This window comes from Girardinichthys multiradiatus, chromosome 11 (genome assembly GCF_021462225.1).
Source record: "Girardinichthys multiradiatus isolate DD_20200921_A chromosome 11, DD_fGirMul_XY1, whole genome shotgun sequence".
Taxonomy (NCBI): domain Eukaryota; kingdom Metazoa; phylum Chordata; class Actinopteri; order Cyprinodontiformes; family Goodeidae; genus Girardinichthys; species Girardinichthys multiradiatus.
Window position 1 is genome coordinate 15,123,826 of NC_061804.1, and position 15,245 is coordinate 15,139,070.

The window sequence follows — 15,245 nt, forward strand, 5'->3', positions numbered from 1 at the left end:
CAGTAAATTTTACACCCTACATCCAAATGCACATGGGGTATATTTAACTAGGACACACTGTAAATGCACATAATGCATATTTTCCAAGTCATTGTTTAATTGCTGGAGTAACCAATAAACTTCTGCAACAAAATTAAATTCTTAGCAGTAGTTTATAGTTACACAATTTTAACCTGTGTTTTTCGTGACCTTTGTACAAAATAAAAACATCAATAAAACTATTTAGTGCCTTTTGTAAATACATAGCTTAGTGGGATAAAACAGTTACTTATGTAAGTTATTTAACTACTTACACAATATCAGGCTTTAGATTTTAGATTTATCTCAAAGAGCCAGAATCAAACCACTTTACCAAAAATGTATAGAATCAGAATCAGCTTTATTGCCAAGTTTGTTCACACAAACAAAAAATTCAGCTCCAGTACCCTTTGCACTCAGAATTCTTTTTTTATTTTATTTTAATATACAAAATGCGATTAAGAATTTTAAATTTTTTTTTTATGTATACACAAGTGATTTTACAAAAGAAGATAAGAAGGTAATATGGGATCAGCCCATATTCACAGCGTTGTTCTGGAACTCTGACTGTCAAGTGTTCATCAGAGAAACCTGGGGGAAGAAACTGTCTCTGTGGCGGACATATAATTAAAAATTTAAATCTCTTTGTTGATGGTGCAGTCTATTTGCTGTTCTTCATAAAGGTGATGGGAAAATGTGGTCACAAGTAGGCAATTTAGCCAAATTTAAACAAGGTTTTGGGGAGCAAAGGGAACAAGGCAGAATCAAACAAATGTAAATGGGATGTAAGTAAAAAGTTCAGATTACAAATATTATAAGATGACATAATTGATATGCTCACTGAAGCATATTATCTATATTTCTCAAACTTTATCTTGACTTACAAAACACCAAGTAAGACCTCTATATTGTTGGGACCTTTAGTTTAGTTCAGAATGCTTAGGTGGTTTGTTCTGCTTATCTCTGTGTCACCGGGTGATAGTCTGACGAATTTGTCCAGGTTGGATGCCTCTTCTGGCTCATACATGAACCCTACCCCTACAGCATTAAATATTTGCTATAACTGTGTGAAGAGAACTTAGAATTGATTTGTATTAAATGTGAACATACAAAACTATGATAATTTTAGTAGGTAAATAAATGTGTACGTTGCCACCTTTTACATTGAATATACTGTCTTTACTACTCCAAAAATAATCAACCAAATAATGACTCAGATTCAGAACTGTGTACAATATTTATTGACAATGTAGTAAATTCCATTGTTTTTATAGTAAAGACAAAAACTGACTTTTTACAGGGCTTATCTTTAAGAAGTGAAGAGCTCTGAGTTTCAGGGCTGTGGGTGTTGAGAAGGTGAAGAGGGGCTAAAACAGTTTGGCAGGAGGTCCAGGGGAGCAGGAGGCTAAGGCTTCTTCTGTGAGTGTGTGCAAACATAAACCATTTTCAAAATGTGTTGTGTAAGCTTCGACAACATCAGTCTTCTACTTTCCAGAGGATATAGCTCTCTACAGTAAACCTTGCATTTGTACAACCGTCAAGCAAACACAACAAAAGTTAAAAACACAATTTCAAACCACTGGAGAATTTGTAGCTTTGAATTTTGCACAATTTATTATGAAAGGATTTCATTCTAATGAATATCTTAACATTTTATGCCGTATAGGGCAATGTAATCTTTCTCAATACTATAAATATGAAAATTGTATTCTTTTCTTTACATAGAATATAGAAGTAGAAAAATATATGAAACAAAATAACAAAAAAGCAGTGTGAATTACAAACACATATCCAAAATGTAGAATTTTACTTGTGCTTTAAAACACATGTATCTGGAAAACATTCACTCCTAGTACGCTTACATTTAAATGTACCACGTCAAACCATGTATGATATTACTCTGAATATTACAAAGCTATAACTCTAGCTAAGGTGGATTTAGTCTGTTAAAGACACTTAAAAATATTTTTAAATGGCTAGATTTTGTCTTGAGTAGAACAAAAGGTCTATGCTCTATATGTTTGTGTATATAGTATAAATTAAGATGTGAGGCGCTCAAAATAAGAACAGTAAGAAAAGAAAATAATCAGAAACAAGCTCACAAAGCATCTCTCTTTTAAGAAAAAATATTTAATCATTAAATATGGTCATTCAAGTGAGTGGCTGTTTGTGATTTTGGCCATATGGGTGATTTCCCATGGTGGCACCAGAAAGACTGGCAGGGGTGTGGAGGCGACCACTACCAAATTAAAATAGAACTTACTGGCTAGCACGTTTCTAGTGCTTTTTTTGCATGGGTATTCTGTAAGGATTTGGTGGCCAAATGTCGCTGAGTACAAATTCAATCTCTTTGCTATCACATGTAAATCATGTGATCTAAAACTTATATTTGCTGACATATTAGAGCAAATCCATGGTGAAAAAGAATGAACCACATTCATGAAGACAATTTTACACTTTGGTTAAAAACAATGCTATGTACTTTGATAAACAAAGTAGGAGAAGTGATTGCAAAGCAGACTATTTACATACTTTCACAACAGCCTCTGTTTTTGCAATACATAACAATAAAAAAACTGGAAATGAAATTTTGTCTAAATTTTGTGTATTTACAGCAATAATATGTTCCAAATTAAGACTGGTGATCTTTCCTTATATACATAGTTGAATAGTTGTTTTTTTTTTTTGGCTTTTTTGTTTTAACCCAGTTGTTCATTCTGAGTGTATTGTTTATTACTGTCTTTGTAATATTCAGTGATTTGCCATGATGGCCATTTCACCAGCACTAAGGTCACGCTTACATCCTCCCCAATGAAAAATACTGCAGAAAATATATTACATATTCTCAGCTCTTCACATTCATTTGCTTGTTGATCTATGTTGTTTCTTTAATATTTTTCGAGCACTTTGTTCATCAGCTTCTGTTTGCATTTTGTTCTGAGACATTTTTGTCTTTTTCTTATATTGCCCTAATGTTGGCTAAATTTTATTTGGATGTATTTTGAAAATGAAACACCTACTTTTCTAAGTTTTATTTTTGTTTATGCTACTTTCCTCATGTTGTGTAATTAATTTTAAATTATTCCCATATGAATCTTAATACTGATAAGGCACAATAGGAAATAGCACAAACAAATCGATCTCAGGACCTTTCTCTTGACCACTAAATTATGTACTTTGAAGGAACAAAATCTAAAAATGTTTTTCTGTGTTGTTTTAATAAGTGAAAAATCAATGATAAGTTTTAATATCAATGTAACACCAGTGAGGTAATATTGAGAGGTTTAGTGTCAGTTGTCAGGCAGGGTTAGTAAATTGCAATGAACCACAACAGGAATATGCATCTGAATTATTTAAAATGTTGCTTCTGTCACTTATATGTATTTTATAAACACATACTATTCCATTTGTAATGAATTATCAAGTATCCTTTCAGGTATATTTTGAGAAATTGCAATAATTTGCATATGTATACTATCTCTGTGATATGAATCTGCACTTAGCAGATACAATTTAGAAATGTGTAAAAACATAAACAAAGGAAACAGACGATGCGGTCTGTCATGTCTGCCAGAGCCTAAAGAACACATTAATTTACAAATTCATATTTATTGTGCTTAATTTTGACGCACCTTTCTCCACTCACATATTAAGAATAATAAACTCTTGTAACTTTTTTTGTGTCAGGTGAACTGAATAATAAAGATGTAAAGGTTAACCATTTTTCAATAAAAGGGCACAGATCATCTTATTCTAAATCTATACAAAGTAAAAATATTGAAAATATGAAACATGAATAAATCTGACTTAGCCTTTCTATTGTTTTTCAGAGAAGACAAGCAGTTTTTAAAACCAGCTTTTTAGATAAGAAGAGGCTGTTTTAAAGCTTTTTGAATCCTGACTGCTTATGGATGATGATGTACCATATTTGATGACACTGCCTGCAAATGCCTTATGGTAATCACAAAGCGAAGTATTTTCTGGAAAGAAAATCCAACTTCGATTGGCCTTGAATCTGTTGAATGAATGGATGTGGAGCTACTGATTTGCAGCACAGAAAAAGGATATAGTAATCACTTTTTCAATCAAGATCATCTATACAGTAAATTTAGGTGAGCTCTGAGGAAGTAAACACAGGTATGGAGCATAGATTTCTCCTTTGTCACAGAAAAACACCTAGTTGGAAACACCTTTTTCCCCTGGTTTATGAAACAATTGAAATTCTGGATTCAAGGGAATAAATAACCCAAATGGAGGGATTAGGACACATCAAAATCAACAGCAGAGTCAACAGTCAATTCAAAGAGGGGACTGTGGGTCTTCGTGAGCATAAACATTCAGATAAGAAAATGCTGATAATGTGACAGATGGTGTCTTCAGGATAACGTTTGAGAGCTACATTAAATACTATTTAGAGAAAGTTAGACTTTCACTTTTACTGAAGGACTCCCTAATGTATTCTGGTGGTCATCAGAGTAAGGTTGCCTTTAGATAGGAAGCAGCATGAGTTTTGTTCACCTCTGTGTTCTTGGAGTTGGAGAGAAGGGAACACACCTTGAAACTGTGCACTGGCTTGGCAGGTTAGGTTGTACAAGTAAAGTTGTTTTTTACATGCACCTACATTCACTGATCATAGGTAGAAGAAGAAAGTGAATAGCAATAGTGTGGTGAACTGCGGGAGTTCACTTGACACTGAGTGGAGAGCACTATCGCAGCGTTTCATGCCACTCTTATAATTCAATCAATTGCAATAACCTAATGTTTCCTCATGTCAATGTGATCAGTTTCAGTGAGCCTTCCACAAACACAAAGACATGGATTTGGCAAGCATGAGTTAATCTTATAGGGTATGCTAAGATAATGTTACAAATTATGACACAAAGGTTAAAATAATTTAATTTGGACATAAGGCGCATTGTGGCAGGCTCTGCAGTATGTTGTGCTACAAAACACAGACACTATTTGCCGCTGCACAACATATTCACAAGAATGGTTTCTGAAGCAGTGCACTGCGCCCGCCACTTCCTTTGTCAAAGCAGCCTAACAATAATGATCACAACAAAACAGAATTTGCAACGTTTCAGCTGAATGCTGGAATTTTAATGTTTCGCATTATGTTTTTTGTCACACGTTGCCTTTTACCACTGTGGTGAATTACAGGCACACTGGGTATACTACAGAGCCCTTTTAAATTCCTTCTCGTTCAATATGTATTAAAGGTACGGCAATCAGAAAACATTTTTAACTATGTCCTGCACACAGGACAAATTCCTTTTTAAAATTTTTGCTTTGTGAACCTAAATTTGAGCTGAAAACTTTGTCATCAAAACTTTGGGTGGCCATTGTGCTATGCATTGATGCCTGAGTTTGGTGTATCACAAGTAGCATTATTACTCTTTGGGAACATTCTGCTGCTATCTTAATTAGCGTTTTAATGTGTTGTTACATTATTCTCAATTTCAATCTTGGAAATGGATATAACAAGCATGAAACACAAGCCCAAAAACAGTTAAATGGAAGCATTGTAATATTCTGATATGTGCACTTATGTTTTCACTGAAGATATTTCTAACTACCCTATATTCCAGAGTAGCATTGTTTCTGTAGATAAAAAATTAGAAGTCCTTATTAAGTTATTTAGTTTTGTACATCATTCTTGAGTGTCCTCAACAAGTTTCTTAACTTGACAATTTACATCTTAAATTTGATTTGATTTAGTTCTTAGGACCTCATAATTCATAGTTCAGTTATGCAGTAAGAATCTGAGATCTGAGTATAATAGGTATATATTGTAAGCTGCAGCCCTGTTTTAATTATTTTGTGACAACAAAAACAAAGTGTGATTATAAGTTGTTAAGTTTCCTTGAGACAAGCACCAGAGGCACCAGGTGCCAGGAGTATGGTTAAGCCTCTATGGCTTGTGAAATATCTGAAAATAATCTTTTAACCATGCACTCCAAAGCACAACTTCTTAGTTCATTGTGGAAAGCTTGTTTTAAATTTTAATTAGCCTCATTCTGAAATGAAAACATTTTTTAAAAGTGGTTTTCAATCTATGATATTAAGATGTTTTTTAAGATTGTTTACAAGGAAATAAAGTCAGTAAACCTATTAAAATCCCAACTTAAAATATTATTCAGTCTATAATTAATAAAAAAGAGCTATAACCTGATACTGAAGGAGATGTAAACCTATGTATTTTGTCTTACATTCTGCCCATTTAAATGCACCATGGGGTCCTTTTTAGTTGCAGAACCTGCTTTTAACAAACAAAAAAAATTATCAGTATACCTAATAAAAGTGCTTTTAGCTGTTGACAGTGATGCTTAATCTAAGTCTAGAAGAAATCAAGGTTGAATTTGTAATTTATTACATGATAGTATTCTATAGTAAGTGATATACAAATGATATTTACATAGACAGCTGCTTTAAAATTAACAGTTATCTCAAATCATGTGGACTGGGTATACAGGAAAATCTAAAATATAAAGAATATTGTGAAAATGTTTTTTTGTCACTCATTTCAGAAAGTGCAACTCATATTATATGGTTTCATTATACATAGAATAAGGTTTTTTAAACCTTTATTTCTTGTAATTTTCCTAAATATGGCTTACAGATAATGGAAACTCAGTCTCAGAAAATTAGAATATTACATAACATCAATAAAAAACAGATTTTAAAAAGTATGTTTGTTTTTATGCATTCAGTACTTGGTTGTGCCTCCTTTGCATGAATTACATGCATCATTGCAATGTGGCATGGAGGCTTTAGATTGTGGCACAGCTGCAGTGTAATGGAAGCCCAGGTTGCAATAGGTGCTCTAAAATGTCTTGGTAGACTGCTGTGTTGACTGTGGACTTCAGAAAACACATTAGACTAACACCAACAAATGACCTGGCACCCCAAATCACTGACTGTGGAAACTTCACACTACACTTCAAGCAATGTGGATTCTATGCCTCTCTGTTTCCTCCAGACTCTGGGATGTTGATTTCAAAATAAAATGTAAACTTTACTTTTGACAGAAACGAGGACTTTGGAGGTGGGGCATATTTCCCCACCTCACTTTTTTCTTCCACAAAATTTTCTATGAATATGCTTGAAAACAGAACACTGTGAGAAACATGATTCTTTAGCAATAACTTTCTGACTTTATCTGTGAGCCATAATTAGCAATATTAGTAGAAATAAAGGCTTTAAATATTTCATTCTCTTTGTAATGAATCGATTTAATTTATAAGTTTCACTTTCTGAAATAAGTGATGAAAATATTTAGCCTTTTCATAATATTTTTTTTATATCTGTATATGTTGTTAAGTAAAATCAAAATTTTACCATGTTCAGTTAGTTAGTTTGTTTAATTACAAAACCTTGATATGTTTTATTTTGTTACTCTTTTGTTCTCTACTCTGTCAGGATTTTGATACAGTGGACCTGACAAAAGTGGTGATTAAGTGTTTTATTTTTTGTTTTGTCACGTCATATGTTTGCTTTGTTGCAACATTTTATTGAACCTACAAGCTTATTAAGGATATTTTAAATCAAATCCTGAAGGATCAGAGTGCCATTTGTTGGTTATATCATTTGTAATTTTACAGAAGAGGAAGACAAACTGACAAAAATGTCAGGAAAATACAATTATGTAGTGCCACCAATTTATTACATAGGATAAAGTTTAAAAATATCATGGTGTTATAAAAATGTAAACTTTATATAATATAGTAAATTGTAAATCTAAAGTCTTTTAATTTTTTATAGCAATTGTATGCAATTAGATAGACCACTGACAGCCAATAGTCTTTGACATGATTATTGTGAGATAACCCTGTTGACCGGAAGTTAGTTACATCACTGTTAAGCTGCCTCAGTAAAGGTAAACATAATTTTGAATTTCTTTAATATCAGTTCGTATCTAATTGACACTCTTGTTAACAAAGTGTGTAATTTAATCCTGAATTAACTTAACAATTAATAAACAAACGGGAGTCAAACCTAGAAACGGCAAAGTACAAAAAAGAAAGAAATCATGTAACAGTTCAAACAAATATTTAGGAACAGGCACCTTATAAGTGTGTAATCTCTTTTCAATAAGGTTTTTGTGTGTTAACCAGCAAAGATTGTGTTCCAAGAAATTATGGATCCAGTCTCAAATACAGCAATTCCATCTAGTTTTACAAGAGAACATAAATATGAAGTCACTCAAATACAAACAGTAAATTCTTATTTAATTTTGTTGCTCTTGCTTACACTCACTTGCTGTGTCTTTAATTGACATAGTAAAGCCAGTAAACAATGTTGAAGAAGGAAAAAACAGTTGGGAAGATCATCCGTGACCATTTGTCAATGGAGTTTACATCAGTCAAGTCTGGGATAGTGATTTTTAACTGAGAGGCCCGCCTTCGTAGTCGGCTTTTCTTTTGAGTCATGTGGCGCTCCAGTGCGTTTCGGCCAAAGTTGTGCCTTGCCAGCCCTGATTTGCGATATTGCAGATTTGAGCTGTCATATGTTAACATGGTATTTCTTGGGTCATTGAGACCCAGAGCTAACTCTGTAACTCCCATGTCGTTCTTGATATCCAGAGTCCCCAAGAGGATGTTTTCGTGTGCATCCATCTGTCCAGGGAAAAGAGTTAAGTGTTCCTGCTGCAGACATATTACTGAACAGCTTTGTCTGTCTTTATTACTTTGATATATATGCGCACATACACACACACGTATATATATATATATGTATATATATATATATATATATGTATATATATATATATGTATATATATATATATATATATATATATATATATATGTATATATATATATATATATGTATATATATATATATATATATATATATATATATATATATACACGGGTTGGACAATGAAACTGAAACACCTGGTTTTAGACCACAATAATTTATTAGTATGGTGTAGGGCCTCCTTTTGCGGCCAATACAGCGTCAATTCGTCTTGGGAGTGACATATACAAGTCCTGCACAGTGGTCAGAGGAATTTTAAGCCATTCTTCTTGCAGGATAGTGGCCAGGTCACTACGTGATACTGGTGGAGGAAAATGTTTCCGGACTCGCTCCTCCAAAACACCCCAAAGTGGCTCAATAATATTTAGATCTGGTGACTGTGCAGGCCATGGGAGATGTTCAACTTCACTTTCATGTTCATCAAACCAATCTTCAGAACCAGTTTTGCTGTGTGTATTGGTGCATTGTTATCCTGATACACGGCACCGCCTTCAGGATACAATGTTTGAACCATTGGATGCACATGGTCCTCAAGAATGGTTCGGTAGTCCTTGGCAGTGACACGCCTATCTAGCACAAGTATTGGGCCAAGGAAATGCCATGATATGGCAGCCCAAACCATCACTGATCCACCCCCATGCTTCACTCTGGGCATGCAACAGTCTGGGTGGTACGCTTCTTTGGGGCTTCTCCACACCGTAACTCTCTTGGATGTGGGGAAAACAGTAAAGGTGGAGTCATCAGAGAACAATACATGTTTCACATTGTCCACAGCCCAAGATTTGGGCTCTTTGCATCATTGAAACCGACGTTTGGCATTGGCATGAGTGACCAAAGGTTTCCTATAGCAGCCCGTGTATATTGACCCTGTGGAGCTCCCGATGGACAGTTCTGGTGGAAACAGGAGAGTTGAGGTGCACATTTAATTCTGCCGTGATTTGGGCAGCCGTGGTTTTATGTTGTTTGCATACAATCCGGGATAGCACCCGAACATCCCTTTCAGACAGCTTCCACTTGCGTCCACAGTTAATCCTGTTGGATGTGGTTCATCCTTCTTGGTGGTATGCTGGCATTACCCTGGATACCGTGGCTCTTGATACATCACAAAGACTTGCTGTCTTGGTCACAGATGCGCCAGCAAGACGTGCACCAACAATTTGTCCTATTTTGAACTCTGGTATGCCACCCATAATGTTGTGTGCATTTCAATATTTTGAGCAAAACTGTGCTCATACCCTGCTAATTGAACCTTCACACTCTGCTCTTACTGGTGCAATGTGCAATCAATGAAGACTGGCTACCAGGCTGGTCCAATTTAGCCATGAAACCTCCCACACTAAAATGACAGGTGTTTCAGTTTCATTGTCCAACCCCTGTATATATATGTACATTATAATTATATTGAAATATGTACACTATATCGTATTTGGCTGTCTACGTTTACATGTACATGAACTTTGATGACTTCCTATTCTTAATCTGTAACGTCCAATATGTTGATGAACCCACTGTTCTCAGCAGTAGCAACTTTATTTCATCTGTAAATATCTTCCACAAGGTTTAGGACTGTTTTCATAGATAGATGAGAAAACCAGAATTCCAATTGCTTATGTTGGCAACGGTGGGTCAATCAACAAATTGAACCTTATACATTAGGACTATGAAGACTATGTTATCAAAGTTCTTCTACATGCAAAAACAAAAATGTATATATATATATATATATATATATATATATATATATATTTAACAAGGTTTCAGACATAAGCACATTTTTGTATTTTGGATTCAGTGTGTACATAGTCAATACTATATATGCCAAGTATGTATAAAAACAGATTTTGCTGTACCTTGTGCTTTTGATCACCAAGCCCAATTGCTGCATCATCCATGAAGATCGGTTCCCAAATTGAATCATGGCCAGCTAGGTCTCTTGATTTCATTCTTGCATACAGAGTATCATCTCTGCCAACTACATTTCCCACCAGCCACTGTGGAGAAATACCAAAGTAAAACTAAATTCATCATGGGAAAATAAAAATTCTGAATGATGGCAAATAAAATGGCAGAGTAAAAAGATTTCTTTGTTTAGGAACCTTGTTTTAAATTTTGGAAGCTATTGTAAAAGAATGGAGTTTTTACTGGTGCTCTTATTTCATGTAAGCCTTAATTCACAGTATTACATTTTCTAAACTAAATCAAAAACACTTTGTAATATCACTTAGTTTGCTCTTGTCATTTTTCTTTAAGAGATAATGTTAGTCTAAATTCAGTTTAGTTTATTTAGATAGTGCCAATTTACAAAAAATGCCATCTCAAGTCACCTTACAGACAAGTCCACAAACAATTCAGTTATAGAATCCAATTCGGTCCATATTCAATTCAAATCAATCCACTTAATTCGATTACAATCCTAATACATTCATCTGAAAAAAAAAAAAAAAAAATAGGACGGCCCTTGTGTGTCTAACATATTAGGAAATATGTATATTTGATATGAACTTTAACAATACTGAAAAATTCAAGTAATACAATGAAACGATAAATACCGAGGAAAAAACATTTTACAACTTTTGTAATGTAATTAAAACCCTTTAATTTCTAAAGAGTAATCATTTAGGACACTCCAATATGGCTGAAATAACTCGTTGCATGCGTTTAGAGGTTAGTCCAATTTTAAACCTTTGATAATTTTGTGTGGGCCTGACTGTTAAGGTAAGGGTGAACACCATGATGAGATCAAAACCTGGTTACTAGAGTCCGGTAAGGAATTTAAGCAGGGTTTAAAGACATCTGAAATAATCTATTCTGTACAAAACTGTACTGTACAAAAAAAGTCTACAAGTGGACGACATTCAAAACAACTGCCAACATGCCTAGACCTGGCTGCAAACAAGTTTCCCTGAAAGCAAACCACAAGATGTTAAAAGAAGTCTTCAACTACCCTAAAAATTCATCACAGGACCCACAACAGGCTGTTGCTACAGATGTGAAAGAACATGCCTCTACAATCAGAAAGAGACTACACAAATGTAACTTTTATGGGGGTTTCGCCAAAAAGAAGCCTTTTTTCAGACCCGACTTAAACAGAGAATGTAGACAAAGACCAGGACTTCTGAAAAATTGTTCCTTAGACACATGAGTATAACCCTGAATTATTTGGACACCAGGATGTGTTAGGTATAAACCATTACAGCTAAAGCACCTGTTAAGCATGGATTTGGCAGCTCAAGCTGAAATTATTCTGGACCCTGCAACATGTTACCAACACAAAACACACCAGTAAATCTTAGTAAGATTTCACCTTATTTGGATCCATCCTCATCTTTTCATTGTTTGCTGTTGCTATCTTCTCAGCAGCCTTTTTCTGACGCTGAGGACCCTGGCCAAAGAAGATGTAGTTCACCAGTGCATACTCGAGCAGAGCCAGGAAGACAAACACAAAGCAGCCCATGAGGTACATGTCTATGGCCTTGACATAAGGGATTTTGGGAAGGGTTTCTCTCAGGTGGGTGTTAATGGTTGTCATGGTGAGCACCGTGGTTATACCTGGTGAAGAAGAATAATTTCATAGCATAAAGCACAAAAACTAGCACTAAAGCATTCGTTTTTGTGATTTTTTTTTAAACTGCATGTCACGATTAAATTGAAATAATTTTATATAAAAGTACTTCAGAGATGAACAACAAAAAATACATTCTTTTTTGTAAGAGTACACCTACTCACTTTTTCTATTCTGAGTGATTGTGTCCTGTTGACACCAACGAGGGTAAGACATTTATAAAAAGCTACCAAGATCAGTGACACCAAAGTCATTTTAATACACTCTGAGAGACAAGATAAAGCACTCAAGCTGGAAGTGGTGCAGTGAATTGAAATTTATATGTCAACTTTTATTCTGTTTATTTTTTGAAGGTTTCTGGTGTCTGACAGGCCATGTTTAATATGTAGTAGTTTCTTTGAATTATTTTCTCATTTTTGGTGTCTTTCTGATTTACAGCGCTGCTAGTGGTCAGTCAACAGGGTTGTATATAGGAATTACAGTGCGTACGTGTAAATAGTGTAAAATAGATTTTTTTTCTGACATTGAGTTATTTCTTTGAAAATACAACCTTTGATTTATGCACATTTCAATAAGAAAATATTCAACTTAAAGACAATATCATTTTAACCAAAATCAGCAATGTCTCAATCATTCAAACCCCCAACAATTCATATAAAATACATGGTGTTATAATTTTCTTCTTGACATTTTAATTTTGTCTAGGAACCTTTAATTTGTAGTTCTTTTTTTCCCTGTTTCCTTAGAGTAAAAGTATTATGGGACAGGTTCCCATTTCTCTTAGACAATCTTGAAAGATGAAAATACAAGAGATCATGCTAGAGGCATGCTAGAGGCAGAAAATTAAGCTTAGAGCTCCTAAAACACCATAAAAATTCCTCCCACAGACAGCAGCTTTTTAAAACAAACAAAAATGCTATTTTTTATTAAGAGAACAGTTTTTTTTGTTTTGTTTTTTTTCATGTTCAACTGCCACAGTGTTGACCTGTGTTTATAAAAGAGTGAAGCAATGTTCCACACAGATTTTGTAAAGGCTTAGCAATAATAACAAAGGACTTTTGGACACGGCAACCAGGTGATTCAGCTTTTACACATCCACTTTAATGACCCGAAATCATGTCAGAGTAAAGTGGTTCCTAAATCCAGTGAGGAAAGGAGCATGACCGAATATTTCCCAACACTGTTGACCTGCCTGCATTACAGAGCATTACCTTTTGTTTTGTTTTTTGTTTTCCATCCCACGTATGCCTTCCCGCAGGATCACTAAATTCATCTCAGTTGTCAATCAGTAAAATTGCCCTGCCGACTAAACTGGCAGATTGAGGATGAAGCAAGCTGAATGGAGGTTTGTGATAGAAAAGGAAGCTTCTGATAAATGCAAAACTGGAAAACAAGCCTACGCTGGATTTCCAAAATGGGGATGGTTTAAATTTAAGGAAACTTGAAGTTGTACAATTGTGACTATTGGAGCCCCTAAAAGTGCATCTGAGTTGAAGGATACTGCAGTAAAATTTTTACCTTCATAATTTTATATAATATGCAACAATTTGAAGCTTAAGAAAAGCTAATGTTATCATCAGTCCATATAATATTCCCTGTATGTACTCACCTAGAGCCACCCTGGCTGCAGAGGCATCATAGTTGATCCAGAAAGAAACCCATGAGAGTATGGTGATGAGGATAGAAGGCATGTATGTCTGCAGGATGAAATATCCAATATTCCTCTTTAGCTTGAAACTCAAGGAAAGACGTGGATAAGAGCCTGGTCAGGTGAGAAAAGTGGTTAATGTGTAAAAAATAATATTAATACTGTAATGTGTATAATTTTCATGATACCATCCACATATATGCATGTCTAGCTATAAATATATGTTGAAAAAGTGGTTCAGGGAGCATCAGACATCATATTTCATGGATTGGCCACCAGTGAGAACAGACTGCAACCCCACCATAGGACTTTGGATATGCTGCAGGAGCTATGATACAGTATTCGGACCTTTCGAATATCAACATAAAAAAAGGAATCCCATTTTGGTCAGAATCAAGTATTGTACCATTGTATTCACTTATTTAAATGATGCACAAACACATATGCAAAACACAAATGTCCAACAGCAACCTCCAAATATTGCACAACTGTGAACTGCAATTTTAGACAGTCACTAATAACCTGAGGCTCGGAGAAGACCACTAAACTATTTGAAATAAAGGACAAGTTGCAGAAGACAATGCCTCTGGGTTTTAAGGGACATATGGCTCATTCATTAGGTTGACAGTGACGCAGCTTATCCTTGAAGTGAAACATGACACTCATTCAACATGTTGGGTATATGCCAGGCTAAATGTGCTGATGTTTGCTTTTCTGTGACTTACAAGGTTGATCCCACCCATTTAGCAGTAGAATCTTGTTTAAAGGGGGTTTCCCATCTGCCATGTCTCTGAATACACCAAATAGTTTGCAAAGATACACTTGGGTAAATATTTTTTCATTTCCATATTTTGTAGTGACACAAACATTGTGCATTCTGCACTGACTTTTAGGCTATTAATAGACTTAAGGAATTTGAAACTTCTACAAACAAAACAAGCTCTCACAGTCATTTTCTACATTCAACTGATATACACAATTATACAATTGTGATAATATACACAATACTACAATAAAATAGTACATAAAAAATTAAATACACTTGACAATACATTCAATAGAACCACTGACCTCAGAAAATGTTAAACTACACAGCAAATCCATCGATATGTATATGCATAAAAGATTAATATGTCATTGGTTCTGATTTTTTATGTTGATTTTCATTATTGCTAAATAACTGACTAAGTTTTTTTCCTTCACAATTGAGCTGCATTCAGAGGTACTGTATGTTGCATTTGCATGACAATTTGAAACTC

At 34.6% G+C, this 15,245-nt stretch overlaps 1 protein-coding gene across 2 annotated transcripts in view; it reads right to left on the reverse strand.

Annotated features, from left to right (window-relative positions):
* Positions 1-1,236: 1,236 nt before the first annotated feature.
* LOC124876343 (gamma-aminobutyric acid receptor subunit beta-2-like) overlaps positions 1,237-15,245 on the reverse strand; it is a 99,555-nt gene continuing 85,546 nt past the window's right edge. For both annotated transcript variants that reach the window (XM_047379014.1, XM_047379013.1), the window contains 4 exons: positions 13,948-14,100; positions 12,081-12,325; positions 10,627-10,767; positions 1,237-8,633 (listed from right to left, as the gene is read on the reverse strand). In XM_047379014.1, the coding sequence (XP_047234970.1) occupies positions 8,286-8,633; positions 10,627-10,767; positions 12,081-12,325; positions 13,948-14,100 (887 nt within the window). In that variant the 3' untranslated portion in view covers positions 1,237-8,285. The remainder of the gene's footprint in view (positions 8,634-10,626; positions 10,768-12,080; positions 12,326-13,947; positions 14,101-15,245) is intronic.